The sequence below is a fragment of the Sciurus vulgaris genome, assembly GCF_902686455.1.
Source record: "Sciurus vulgaris genome assembly, chromosome: 2".
NCBI lineage: Eukaryota > Metazoa > Chordata > Mammalia > Rodentia > Sciuridae > Sciurus > Sciurus vulgaris.
The window spans coordinates 102746656-102762163 of NC_136462.1; the positions used below are offsets into that span (position 1 = coordinate 102746656).

Here is a 15508-nt window from a genome sequence, read left to right on the forward strand (position 1 = left end):
TAAAAACTTTGTAAATGGCAATGTTTAAGTATCCATTGTTATCTACTTGTATTTTCAGGGTAGGAATGGGAGTAGGAAATACCATTAAAAAGATGTTTTTGGCCTCAAGGAATTACAAGGAGTAGATCTTGTAAACAATTAGAGCAGAGATACCTTTCAGCTTTTAATGAAAGAGATATCCAGAATCCTGATATCTCATGTCTGTCTGAACCATTTCAAACATTTCTTCCCCTTCAGGCTAAATGCTTTATAGAGGCTAGAACAGGTGGAATATGAAAACAGAATTTAGACCTTCATTTGTCATTCAACAAATATTTATTTGCTGAGCACCTATTACATGCTGTAAATTTTACTAGGCACTAGAGATACAATAATTAGTAAGATGCACTACTCGCCTCCCCCACACACACACAAAAAGAAAACCTTGAACTTTGTGAGGAGACTCCAAATGATTAAAGAGATAAGATTCATGAGAGAAAAATAACAATCTTTTTAAGTTTGAAAATATTCTTTAAATGAAGGTAATTGTTACACCTTAATCTGCAATAATCCAAATAAACTCCAATCTCTGGATTCTCCTTGTGTAAATAAAGCTCAAAGGTAAGACTTCATCTGACTTTATTTTTAATTCAGTAAAAGCAACGATTTATTTTTTCATTCTATAGTACCAGATAACAAGGAGAATTGAATGTTTGAAGTGCTAGCCATTTATTTTCAGCATGTAGTCATTGCTTGGTTTCTTTCTCTCCCTAACCATCTCTGCAATTAGAGTTAACAAATTGGATTTAATAGAAAATTAAAAGAATAAGAAGGACTAGAAGGGCAATTTGTATTGAGGCGATTTAATAAATATTATTAAGAATCCAGCAGTATTCCACATAAATTCTGGTTACAGCTTAGCTTGTGAAATTAAGGAAAGAAGCTACCAAGGTGGTTGAGAGGTTTCTGGACTAGCAATCCATGTCAAAATGAAATAGAGGTCCCAGCAGGTGCTGCTTGTTAACCTTGTTCCCTAGAGCATTACAGAGATCAGAGGGTCACTCACATACTGCCAAGTATCCTTTTAGAATAACCTCTCTCTGAACCTTGAGGAAACTTAAGAACAGATACATGCACAGCCAGGAGGGAAAGAATAGTTTCACAGTAACTGCCATCCTCTATAATAAGACAATGTCATTATTTTGTTGCAATCACTTTTAATTGCTTATACCTACCATAACAAACCATATTTCAATGTAGTCACTAGAAAAACCTCCTTTTCCACTTTTCTTGCTTTTTGGCCTTTATTATTTTCATTTTTTTGATTGACACATAACGCACATATTTATGGGTTACTATGTGATGTTTCAATTCATGTATGCACTGTAATGATCAAATCAGGATAATTAGCATATGTGACACTTATCATTTCTGTTTTTTAAATTTTTTTAGTTGTCAATGCATCTTTTATTTTAATCATTTATTTATATGTGGTGCTGAGTATCAAACCCAGGGCCTCACACATGCCAGGCAAGTGCTCTACAACTGAGCCACAACCCCAACCCTTTAATGCAGTGAAAAGTCTCTCTTCTAGCTATTTTGAGATACACAATGCATTACTGTTATTATTATATACACAGGCTGTGCTATAGAACTAGAACTTATGCCTCTTAAAAGTAACATTGTAGCCCTTAACCAGTCTGCCCCCTTTCCTTCTTCCTGCTACTCTAATCCTAACTTCTAAAACCCAGATCATCCTCCCTCAACTCTTGCTTGAGAGGTCCTCAGAGTCCTCAGGCATCTCTCTGGTCTTGTTTTTTGTTGTAGTTGTTGTTTTGTAATGGGGATTGAACTCAGGAGACGTTACCACTGTATCCCCAGTCATTTTTGTTTTTCTTGAAACAGGGTCTCTAACTAAATTGCTTAGGTCCTCGCCAAATTGCTGAAACTAGCCTTGAACTTGGACTCCTCCTGTCTCAGACTCCTAGCTTCTAGGGTCACAGGCATACAGTGCCACACCTGGCTTGGCTTCTTCAGGCATCTCTTTCAAATGTCTCACTGAGGTGTTCCCAAAACTTGATGTTCAACAGGTACTGATTTCAGTTCATTGAACATGTATTCACAGTGGTGAACAGTGATTCACTATGAATGCAGTCATGTGAAAAGCCAAAAGGGAAAGAGAGTGGGATGGGACAAGAAGGCAGTATTGAGAGGATAATGTTCTGACCATAGATTGTCTTATTTCTTCTATTCCCAACGTATTCCTACTTTGTACAGTTGGACAGTTAGGCAGCCCAAATATGCAGCTAATAAGCTCCAGATTCCTTTACAATCAAGTTATTTCTCCTCTTGTTTTCTCCAATTTGGTTTAGAATACAGTTGCTTAAGGCAGAAATGTGAAAGTCATCTTTGATTTCGGTCTTCTTCCTTCATATTTATTTGGATATCAAAAATGATTTATATTATCTCTGAAGCATTTTTTCTATTCGTCCTGTCCTTTTCACTTCCTGATTCAGAATTTTTCTCATCTAGTCTATTAACAATTATCTCTTTTTAATGGATATCTTCAGAAGAGAGTTGCTTCAAAGAAAATAACTTCTAAACGTGCTATACTTCAATCTCCCTGTTGCTCCCAAACCATGACACATCATGTAGGTGCTGGTTTTCCTCCCTTCAAAAAGAAGTAAGGTGCACTATGCTCTAAATTTCTGTAGTTAGAAGGACAAGAACCTTGTTAGCAATTCATAAAGTTAAGGGGTGGTATACGATATAGGCGAGAAGGGAAGAAAATATTTAAATTAAGAGAAAAGAATGACACGTCACTCATGAGACTTGAAGATGTAACTTAAAGTAAAACTGTACAGAGAAACAGAAATATGAAAATCCAGACTTTGCTACATCTTCACTAACTCAAAACTACACTGAATGAATTTCAAAAGAAGAGGCATTCTATTTTTCCCTTCAGTCCTCTAGGCTAAAGAAACTCACACATCTCAAAGGCATTTAATTGATTTGAAACACAATGACAGTTGAATTCACTGCATACTCTTTAATTAGGACGGGAGACAGTTACTGATGTTCTTCCATTTTTTGAAACCGAGTTAGAAACATCAATTTATGCACTGTAACTGATACTTCTAGCATAACATTCTTGCACATCTAAATGGGATAGGAAATATGCCATAGTCTATCTCTGAAAAATGGTCATCTAAGTTCTTGAAGAACTCTCCAAAGGGAATTTTTTAAAAAGAAAAAAAAAAACAAAACAGTAGCATTGTTAGAGCTGGGGCACATTTATCTGCAATAGAGAGGACCATGTATTTTATTTCTGACAACACACTGCATTATTCAAGTGAGTACCATAGCTCTATAAAGTGATTTAGGGCATTCAGGGACTTTACCTAATACTAGGCTCAGTAAGGAATTTTTCCCTGTTTCTCAAATTATATATTTTAGGTTTAACTGGGCCTTATAAGGTGAACAGATGCTAGTAAGTGGAAAGTTTGGAGAAAATTGATCTCTTCAAAATAAACAGTAAGAACCCAGAGAAGATTCTGAGAAATGTCTTGTAACACTTCCCTGATTGAAAGCCAGCTTGAGGGATCAGCAAGTGCTAAGATCAGATTTAGATTTATTAAATAACTCTGGGAACAACATTTAGAGGGTCAGAAGGGGAAAACAGGAAACAAGCGCACAACTTAATCAGAGATGATAGTAATACACTAGACCAGAAAAAGGAATCTGGAAGTGAAAAGGATAGGAAAAATGGAGAAAACATTTAAGAGATATTTTCAATCATACTTGGTATCCAAGTAAATATGGGAGGAAGAAGACAGAAGTAGAAGAAGGCTTTAACCATCATATGTCACTAACTAAATCAGCAAAAACAAGAGGAGAAATAATAAAGGATGGCCAGGTAATAAGTTCCGTTTTTGATATATACTGCTGTGACTGAGATTTGTGTGCACCATTGAAGTGCAAAAGTCTAATAGGTACTCAAGAACATAGACTTAATGCTCAGGCATTCTATTAAGGCTATGGATAATCAATCTGGGCATCATTAGCGTGCAGGTATTTGATGCCATAGTCATGAATGTGATTGCTCAAAGAGAGAATCAGGATGAAAAGAAGACTGGAAAGGAAAAGGAATATGTCAGGGGAACACAGAGGACTTAACGAAAGACACAAATCTTAGGTAGAGAAGCAAGAAAATACAAGCTTGAGAAATTGCGTAAAGCACAGTGTGAGATAAGGCTGAGTAGGATAAATAAGGTCACTGCATTCGACAATTAAGAGATCATTAGTGACCTATATGTGACTGTATCAGTGGTATATCCACAGCAGAAGCCATATTGCAGAGGATTAATGAATATTTAAGAGAGAAGGATGCGGAGTCAACAAATTTTTCGCTTAATGTCTTAAGCAGTTTCAAAGTCAAGTTATTAGCTACATGTCAATGAGTGGGAAGTTCCAAATAAGTTGGGTATTCTTTCATTACTTGTTCAGTATTTATATTTTAACATAAATGGTTTTGCAACTTATTTATATGATGAGTCATCAATAAAAGTAACAAAGAGGGATTGAGGATGAAGAGAAAAGGGATAATGGATAGAATGAAACCCAGAAGGAATCATGAGTTCAAGTTGAACATTTTTCTTAGAAATAAGGCTTTCTTTTTCATAGAAATAGTGATGAAATTTGCATTTATTAAAGTATTTAATTTAAAAATATTAAAATATCTAATACAAAAATTTTGAGGAATTTAGTGCAAAAGAATTAAAGTCTTCAATGCAAAAAATTAAAGAATTTAAGTTCAAAATATTAAAAAGGGTGGACCCACCAGACTAATGTATTAACTTTAGGCCCGTTTTCTGGGGAAATGAGGACTAGGAAGTGACCTTATTTTCTGATCTGCACTTTTTTAGATGAGCAGATAATAGCCTCCTAATACTGATGAGCTGAACACAAGGCAAGGCAGCAGCCTAGAAACCTAGAGGAAAGAAAGGAAATGAGATGGTAGTAAAAACTGTGGATAAAAAATAAAACTCACATTAAAGATCTTTAACTTCTTCCACGCAGATTCTGTTTCATAAGAATTTGTATCATGGTATCCGAAGAGTCTCAATGCCACTTTGCAGCCCACTGCCAATAATTCTAGCAAGAGCTTAATGGTCAATTTAGTAATTGCTATTTAAAGAAGATGACAGAATGTATATAGTCTTTAGATCCATAGGGAAACAATCTGTGCTGGGAAAGAGTATACACACACACACACACACACACACACACACACACACACACACAGAGTTGGTTTGGTAACCATGTTTTCTCAACCAAATAAATATCAGGGCATAATCTAACATGGTCTGGAAATAAGACAAATACTTGAAATCAACACTAACTTGGTAAGTCCACAGCACAGTGTTGCCAGGGAATAAGTAATTTCAAAGGCAAAAGGATCCTGTTAATAGTTGATGCCAGGTTATCAGTCCCAGGAGAAGCAGCTTTTGGAGACTAGGACTGCTCCTGTCTGTCCTCAACTCCTTCCTCAAACATTTGGTAAATTCCTAGGCCTACAGGACTTTGGGATAGACATCCTTACTAGAAGAGTAAGGTCAAGTTCTGTAAAAGAGAGATTTATAAGAAAACAGTTATAAGAGCATTATAGGCACATAGAAAAAAGTACAGTTAATGCAGAAGCTAAAGCTTCTCCTGACTGGGAGGGACATTTGAGGGAAGATTTGCAAAAGAAAATGATAAGTAATTTGCATTTTAAAGAAATTTTTCCTTAAGGAAAAAGAACTTAAGAGACACCGTGCCTACTGCTCTCTTTCTCAGACAATTTATTTCTATTCCAAAGTGCAGTGATGTAAAATATCTCAATGGTGTAAAAGCTCAATGACTCACTGTATATGACTATGGTTTATTTTGCTCATGAGAACCAGCCTAGATTTTGGAATTCCCAAACCTTTCATAGAGTGTGAATGAAGGCTTAAATTATAAATTTAGAATTTTACTCAGTATCTTTAAACTGTCATTGCATACATTCCTCTTTACATGGAAATTTATTTATTTAGCCAGCCAATTAAGTTGTTGAGGTACACATGCTAATTCAGTTTATAACTTAGAGTAAATGTATTAATAATGATTTTCAAATGATTGAAGATTTTTTCTGTTCTTTTTATTTTTAATAATAACCTTAAGTAATAGTACAATAACCCAAGTTTATTTCTATTATTAACGCTTCTATAACTTGGCTAAGTTTTCAATTTTCCTGGAAAATATTATGTAGTTTTTTACGCTTCCAAAGTAGCTAATAATTTTGAAAATATGCCATTGCTAATTTAGACAATGAAATCTTAAATCCCAGTATATTATTTCTTAAAACTATAGAAGGTTTGTAGAGTAAGGAATATTTCCTCAATTTGGGTACATAAAGAAATATAGAAAGACTCAAGTATTGGTAATTTTGCTACCTAACAAGATTATCTTATAATTATATAAATGTGATATATATGCCATTTTTCTCATTGTTGCAAAGACGTGTAATTTCCAAGAGTCATACATATTGGCCTCAGAATTGCTGTGCCTATTTTAGTGGTATTATTTGAATCAGAAACTGAAACTAAAAATTTTCCCTTTTGATTTGTTTTACTTTGCCCTGGTTATATGACTAAAGCATTCTGTTTGAACCTACTTAGAAACACATTAAAACAAAGCATTAAAACTGTCATCCAATGTTCAAATTACTGTCTTCTGACAATTTCAGATTTTGAAGTAATAACCAGTTATTTGATAAGAAATCTAGTCACCAAATACCTAGTGTAGATTAAATAATTTTATGGGAAAATAACAATTTCATCCAAGTGGCCTACATAACCTTGTTTGTATAACTTAAAAGTTATTATACTAACAGGTGAACAAATCACCTCTGTGTGTTTATCAAAGTAATATGAAAACCAAATACACACTTTAAATGAGAAGCAGCCCCACCCTGTGTCTTGTAGAAAATGCTATTTTCAGAGCCATTCTTTGGAGGTATAGGTAGGAAGCTGCTACCTATACCTGCAGGGATTCAAGGAGCCTGCAGAACACCTTTTCTTTAATTCCATTTTTCCTACGGTTTTATACAATTGAAATCAAGTTAAAGGTGGAATCAAAGTAGTAAGAAAATACAATAATAAACATCCATCTTATAATGGTCCCTAGGATTGGAAAGGGCAATCCACAAATGTTTTCTTCATTAAAGTTTAGGACGCCATGATTTACTAGGCTAATTGAATTTAAATGCTATTAGTCTTAGGTCTTTTAAAAGTAAGCATATACTCTCTTGTCAGAGTCCTCTCTGCCACATCCCACGTGGAGGAGGAAAGTGTTGATTGCCGGAGGAGGATGTTGGCGGTTTTTCTATTACCCAAAAACCTAACACACGACAGCCAATGCTCTTTTTATTAGAGAGGGGGTGTGACAGGTCTGGTCATCCCAGCTGTGTCCTACCTCTCTTTTATTCATAGACACACAGGTAAAGGGGGCAAGGACCGCGAGGAGCTTCTTCCGTGATGGACAGGATAGGGTGGAGTTAGGGGAGACATTCACTTAAGGAGTAATTCCATAAGGAGACAGGGAACCATTCCCACACAGCGCCATTTGCCTCCCAGCAGTTCCTAGAAGCCAGGCCTCTGCATCACATGGCTCAACCTCCTCTAATTCCACTAAATAAGAATGGGCTTCCCACACTGTCTATTTGTCTTTCTGCATCACTGTCCCGCAGCTGGTTATAGCTCAACAGAATTCTTGGAATATACGAGACTCCAGGTGTTATGATTTTCCCATTCTCAGGAAAGTCTGTGTGCTATTAGCCCATGTGTCTGTTCTGCAAGGGCAGTGAGCACATCTGATACTAGAAACAGATACAAGCTAAAGACTGAAGAATCACACTGGCTCTGATAGAGGGACAGAAACTGAGCAATCTTAAAAATTACCTGGATTTGAGTTGAAACTGACATCAAGGATTGGTGTGATATAATCAGAAAAGTCTCAGATGACAAATGCAATTTTTGATTTTCATTTCAATGTTTTTAGTCATGTCCCTAGAGCCTAGAGCTACCCAGCTGATGAGAATGTGAATAATACTTCCTCCTAACCAATTCTTAGCATTATAAAGTGCTCTTGGAGGATTACAGAATTTAGGTCAGGTGTAAACTCAGGGAAACTTCTTTGTCCTGGACTAGGTCCCGGGAGATTAAACTGACATTGGATCCTATATTTATTTGATACGCTTCTTAGATTGTCTCATTTACAGTAAGCCATGGTTGAATTTTTTTACTCTCAAAAGTAGTCTTTATCCCTTCCTCTTCTTTTCAGTAGTAGATCAGCTTGTGCAAGAACTATAGATATTAATGGTAGGATACTAAATTTCTGAAGGATAAAGGAAGGAAGATTGACTTGCATTTTAATTTCAGAGAATATTCCAGGTTGTCTCTCACATGAATTTCTCTCTGCTTGATACATTAAATCTATTATAAAGTTCCGTTTTGTTTACAAACAAAAATAGAAATTTCTAAATGCTTGGTCAAGTATATGTTAATCTTACACCATAATTGAAAAAATAACTTCAAGTTAATGGATTGGTGTGTCTATTATCTGTGTTTACTTATAGTAAGATATTTGGTCATATTTACTAACATTATTTTAAGAACAACTAAGATAAAAATAAAATTATTGTCTAAAGTTTGCACTGTATGAATGAGTATCAAAATTAAATTATTCGATTTGATTATTTTTTCTTTTACCCCAAAATTTGCTCATGAGCTTATCTTCAAATTTAAGTAATTGAGGTCCTGAAGAAAAATAAAATGTTAAAACTTGAATCTTGAACTCCAGCTTACAAATGATACCATGGAAGAGAAGTCAGACCTATTATCTCCAGAGAAACAGAAGTACTTGGATAATTTGTTTTTTCCATTACTTTAAAATTATAAAGTTGGCAAAATATACCTTCCAAGAAGTAACAAGATGACACGAGTTTAGCATCTCCAATCCAAAATGTTCCAAACAAAATTTTCTGAGTGTCATGACATTGCTCAAAAAGTTTTAGATTTTGGAGCATTCCAAGTTTCAAAGTTTTGGATAACAAATGCTAACACAATAAAATCTAAGCAAATCTTCTAAAATATGACAAACTCTGAAATCTGAAACATTTCTGGTCTCAGGCATTTTGGATTAGGTATACTCAACTTGTTCTCAAAAGTTACTTTTTAACTGAATTTATATTTTTAATGGATCTATGGGTTTACAGTGATATTGAAAATTGAAATATATTTTGAAGCAACACATGTTCAACTGTGAAAATACCATGCTCTCGAGGATGTTTCTGTCATGTCTTGAATCCCATTGCTGTAACCAACAAAACCTTTGCTATCTAGCCTTATTTGTGAGCATGCCATGCAATTAAAAATATTTTCCATATGCAAGAACCACCCCCCATTTCTTTATAATTTCCTAAACTTTTTTATTTGATTTCAAAGGTGAATAAAATGAAAAAATATGTATGTGTTGTTTGGATAGAAGAAGAAAATGCTTCTAATAGAAATAAAGGCATAATTCTCCAAAACTCCAAAGTAACATTGTTTATGATCTCTCTGCAGCTGGATCCTGAAGCTAGTACTATTCTCAAAGAACTTCAAGTTAAACTCAATGGGGTTCTGGATGAGCTCAGTGTCACATACGGTGAAAGGTAAGTGGCCTGAGTAGCCATTATCTAAACCTGTTAGATTTCATTTATAATACTCCTGCCTTCAGTACTGTTCCTCTGACTGGATAAATCCATTTAGCTTCCAGACCTGATCTAAGCATAGCCTCCTCTGGAAACTCTTTTGTGATCCCTCTCTCTAATAGTGATATCATGCCGAATGCTCCCCAGAACTCTATGCATCCTTCAGTTGGCTGCCACTTGGAACACTGTGCTGTGGGTTTTGATTTACTGGTCTGGTTTCCATCACTTTCTTCTGTGCTCCTTATGGGCTGTAATCATATCTCATACCTGTCTGCAATTCCAGCATATAGAGGTTGGCAACTGGCTATTGAAAGGATGGAGAAAGGGAAGGAGGAAAGAAAAAATTTTACATATGAAATAAATATGAGTTGTGCTCATGCCATACATATTGATGCAGTTGTACTTCAGAATGCCTGAACCCCTAACCCTATATCAAATGAAGTCAGGATTCTTGTTTTTAAGGCTTAGAGATATGACTGCAACTCTCCCATGGGTAGGAGTTTGGAAACTACTGACATATCTACATTTTTTCCATATTAAAAAAAATCAACTTAGTCTGTATATGGTATGGTTCTAAAGTAAGAGAAGTTCATCATAGACAAATTTGATTTTGGTCCTGTGCAAGAATCATCTCATTTTCAAATGTTAAAACAGATAGAAAGCAAATATATCTTTGAAGAAGTTCATTAATTTTATATAGAATTTACTTTAAATATTAGTTTGCTACATGCTGACTTACCAATTTAAACTATGTGTTCAGTTTTCCAATGAGATTATAAAGGTTGCTTCTATGACAGGGACTATGTATTTGAACACTACTCATTATTTATCACGTTTTCAAAAGATACATGATGAATAAACATTTGCTGATTAACAATGCCTTTCTTAATCAGAAAGACTAAACAGAAGCAACACTGAACACTTGTATTCCTCACATACAAGAATAAAGCACAATAAATAAAACACCCATATTATCCTTCTCTTAATGATCAGAGGTGCATTAATAACTCCCTTAGCCAAGTGGCTTCATTGTTATGGAGCCAACCTCACACCTCAAGTGCTGAGCAGGAGCCTCCAGCGGAAAGAGATCAGGGTAGTTGCTGCCTCTGCTCAGTACTATTAGCTTGTCTGCATGACCCTGCCTTCTTGGCCTGAATGTTAATCAGCAACCTTAAAGCAGTTATATGTGGAATTGGAGAGGAAGAAGTTGTTCAGAAATGTGGGGTTCACTGGCCCTGACAATTAGCAATGGGGCTATGGCTCAGCCATTTCAGGCTTGCCCCTGGTCTGCTTGCACATTAATGTGTGGCTAACAGAAATACTGTTGCCTTCAGCTACAAAGGCAATAGGAGGAATTATTTAGCAAAGTTAGAGGAAGAACAAATGAGTCAAGAGTAGCAAGACGTGTTCAGAACTTCACAAAAAATAAAAAGAACTAGAATATAAATAAAGCAAACTAAACTACTTTCTGAAAAACATTCTGATGAGCAAGTGCTTTTTCTTGTATTTTGTTTTGTTTGAGAGGGAGGAAAGTTTGGTTTACAAAGCTAAACTATGAATTCAGATTTGGAAAAAAAAAATTGGACAAATGTCAATTCTGAAGGAAGGTGTGGTGCCATTAGTAGGGCACCTGAAGTGATTATTTGTATGAAGTCAGATATTTTAGCCTAGATATTGAAACCTCTGGCTACCCAGGACCCATTCCTTCATTAGTTTTTAAGTATGAAAAAGAACTTAGTACTTCATTCAATTAGGGCTATTTGGATTATTAGAGTAAACAGGACACATGTCACGCTTCCCTTATAAAAAGAATGATTACTATATGCTTGTTGCTATGAGACATCACACATAGGATGAATGGCAAGTTCACAGCAATCATTGCAAAGTCAAACTGGATAACTTTAGCCTCAATATGTCCGTCCTTAGGTCTAAATTGGCAATATAAAGCTTTAAAAATAAGTACGTAATTAATTTCAAAAACCAGTTTAATGGTATATCATTAAAAAACACAATAAGTTATTCTACTGTGTGTACCAGCTAGGATGACTTTGTAATAAAACCAGAGAAGAGACAAACCACGCTTTTGAAACATGGATAACTGGGTTCCTGATGCATGACTACATGAGTTCACTTCAGTGATTTATTAAAGATGTTCTTTAAATTTTCAAAACTTGTGCCACTTAGATTTCTGCTTTCACACATAGTTTTCAATTTTTTGTTTACTGCCTCTCTCTTACTGATACCTTTAGTTCCAGAGGCTGACTGGATTAAATATGCAAAGAACTCAGGAATATTTTATAGGAATTCTTCTGAGTGTTTGGCTCCTTGGGTGCTCACAAAGTTTGTTATTATTTAGTTGCACTATTTCTATTCAAGCTATTAAAGACTTTTTAAAACATAAAAAAAAGGAAAAAATGGAAGGAAGGAAAAAAGAAAGGAAGGAAGGAAGGAAGGAAGGAAGGAAGGAAGGAAGGAAGGAAGGAAGGAAGGAAGGAAGGAAAAAAGGGAAAAAGAAAGAAAGAGGAAATACTTATTTGGTGAATTTACTAAAAAGATTGATAGAGACAAAGGCTTTATAGGTGAAATGTAGGTATTTACCCTGGATTCTTGCAAACATAGACTGTCATCGTCCATGATATACTGAGAACACTTCTTCCACATGCTTGAACCCACACACAGAGCTGGCTTCTGATTGAGTTTACAATATGGATCTATTTAAGAACCTGCTTTTCACATATTTGAAACATAAATTACATGCCCTTTGCTCAATCTATCATCTTATCCCAATGCCTTGATTTTGAGAATCAGTGTAAAAGAAAGCAGTCATTTCAAAGGTGATTATTATCAAAGCCAGCAGGATCATTGATGACCCAGTGGGAAATCAACTCATTAGAAACTTCTAACATTATTTGCCATTAGTTTCTATCTTGTCAAGTGTCTACTCCATTAGCCCCATTAAATACACACACACCTGCAAAGACTCAAACCTTCCCCACTTTTCCCATCGTCCCTATTCTCTCTCTCTCTTGCAACTGCTACCTGACAAGAGGCCAAACACAGGTGCAGCCAGATAAAAGCCAAACAGTCAGCATTTGGAATTCCTCTGGAAAAGAGTTTGAAAGAGCTTACTCCATTGAAACAGATAAATACAAAGATAGATAAGAAATGAGTCATACCCAGAAAGGAAGGGGTCAGCTGAGATCCAAGGATCAAGGAACTAATACAAATGGCAAGTCTAGAGGGGTAAGAATGATCTTCTCAACAGTAAAGAAAACCAAGAAGAAGTCAGGATCCAAAGATGGAGACAGGCTGGGCATGATGGTGCATGCCTGTAATCCCAGAGACTGGAGAGGCTAAGTCATGAAGAGGGCAAATTGGAAGCCAACCCCAGCCACTTAGACAATTAATGCTCAATAAATAAATAAATAGGGCTTGGATGTAGCTCAGTGATAAAGTACCTCTGGGTTCAATCCCCACAACAACAATAAAAAAGATGGAAGACAAGCCAAACATAATGGTAGAGGTAGAATCAAGTCTTGAATTTATGCCCCAAATTAAGGACCTGTTTACTAACCTGCTACTAATGGACTAGAAACCAGAAAAACATCTAAGTTGTGTAATTTAAAATCTCTTAAAGATCCATGGCACTAAGTAAAAGGAAAAACTAAAAAAAGGAAGATCTCATATATGCTATAAGAACAAGTAGTTCTGCTCATTTTGTTAATTGATGTATTTTCAGCACCTAAAATAGTGAGTGGCACATAGTAGACATTTATTAAATATTTATATGTGTGTACATGAATAAGCATGTATATTCTGTTTAATTCATTATGAGAGCATTATATAATGAAAATTCCTAAACTTCTATATAAAATTTGGGTAATTTACAGACTTTTCACATACCATTAAAATCATTGTGTGTGGAAGAAGAATAGGACTGACTTGCTCTTAGTACTTTCAAATACTAAGTGGAATTCCCTTCTTATTATCATTCCATTGACTTAACCATTTCCCAAGCTTTCATTTATTACCATTCTCATAAGTAGTTTTTTTGTGTGTGTGTATATGTGTGTGTGTGTATGTGTGTGTGTGCCTGTATATACTTATAATTATTCCTATTATCAGAAACATAGAAATATCGTTGGAAAAGTCTTAAAAATGAGACTGAGAGTCTCCACTACTTAAATCTGTTACTACTTGCCACACTTAGTTAAGAATCACCAAAACTGCTACTGAGGACCTACAGAAGGAAAGTAGACAATGCAAAGGATTACTCTTCACAGACTTGCTTAAATCCTGAGAGTGGTAAGCAGTCAAGGCAGGTGGAAGGAGATCATTCACTGTACATTCAACCAATATTTCTTTTTTGATAGCTTTATTGAGATATCAACATGCAAAAATTATAGATATTTAAGGTGAATGACCTTATGAAATGATCACAAAACTCCAGCTAATTGACCCATGTGTCACCTCTATGGAGTCATCAATTATGTGTATGGTGAGAAAATTTTATTGAAGATCTATCCTCTTAGCAATTTTCAATATACAATATTGAAAAAAATTTAACTACTGTCCCTGTAATTTCCTAAGCATGTGCTATGGTATCAGTAAATAACACTGAACAAAACAAAGTCCCTGCTCCTATGGAACGTATATTCTAGTAGAGGCAATAGGCAGCAAACAAATGAACTAAAAGTAGGCAGTGTGTCAAATGATGGACAATTAAGAAAAAATAAACAGTTAAGGAATGAGAATGATGGGAATGCCATTTTAGTTTGAGGACTCAAGGAAGACTTCTCTGAGTAAGAATCATTTGACTTGTGCCCAAACTGAAAGACCAAAATAGCCATGGGGATTTCCCTGGTGGAGGGTACATAACAGTGACTATAAGGTAAACATGCTCCTTGGAGCATCCAAGGACAGCAGGGAGACTGTTACAGCTGGACTGCAGTGAGGCTGAGAGAAGGGAGGCACAAAATGACATTATTGAGATCACCAGCACCAGCTCATATTGGACTTTGTGGTCTATGAAATGCTTCTATATTTGGTTACAATTCTGTTTGGAAGCTATTGATGATTTTTAACGAGGAAGAAGCACAATCCAGTCTCTTTTTAAAAGGATATCTAAAGAGAGTTGAACAGAAAGAAACTATTAGAAAATGACCACACCAGTTTAGGTGAAAGATGTGGGTGTGTTGGTCGTAGTAGTGTTTTGGGAGGAATAAATCTTTTGATTTAGGACAGTTTGTTGACAGATTGGCTACAGGGAACTCAGATTTCCAAGTGGAAAGTTTGCACAGTCAGTTTAATAAAACAGTCTGGAGTGTGGGGTATAAGTTGGGTCTGCACAAGTGAACTTGAGAATCACCAGTATGTAACTGGTATGGAAGCCATGGGCCTGGGCCATCTGGATGGGACAGTCTTGTGAGGGACAAGAGTGATCCAGAGATCAAGCCTGGAGGGTCCTGATGTAGGGTAAACAGAAAAAATGCAGTTGAATTTGAATTTCACATAAACAGTAAATAATTTTTAGTATAGTTTGTTCCAAATATTACATGGACAGACTTACACTAAAAATATTTACTATTTGAAATTCCAATTTAGTTATGCAACCTATGTTTTTATTTGGTTAAATTTGGCAACCCTACCACAGTGGGTAGAGGTCAGGCAATTGAGAGAGAGCAGCCAGAGATGGTGGTAGAAAGTCAGGAGGGTATGGAGTTACCAAAAGCAAGTGAAGAAGGTGCATCCCAA

At 35.6% G+C, this 15508-nt stretch overlaps 1 protein-coding gene across 2 annotated transcripts in view; it reads left to right on the plus strand.

Annotated features, from left to right (window-relative positions):
- Positions 1-15508, plus strand: part of UNC13C (unc-13 homolog C) — an 869114-nt gene that overhangs the window by 756013 nt on the left and 97593 nt on the right. For both annotated transcript variants that reach the window (XM_079129872.1, XM_079129871.1), the window contains one exon: positions 9627-9715. In XM_079129872.1, coding sequence (XP_078985998.1) covers positions 9627-9715 — 89 coding nt within the window. The remainder of the gene's footprint in view (positions 1-9626; positions 9716-15508) is intronic.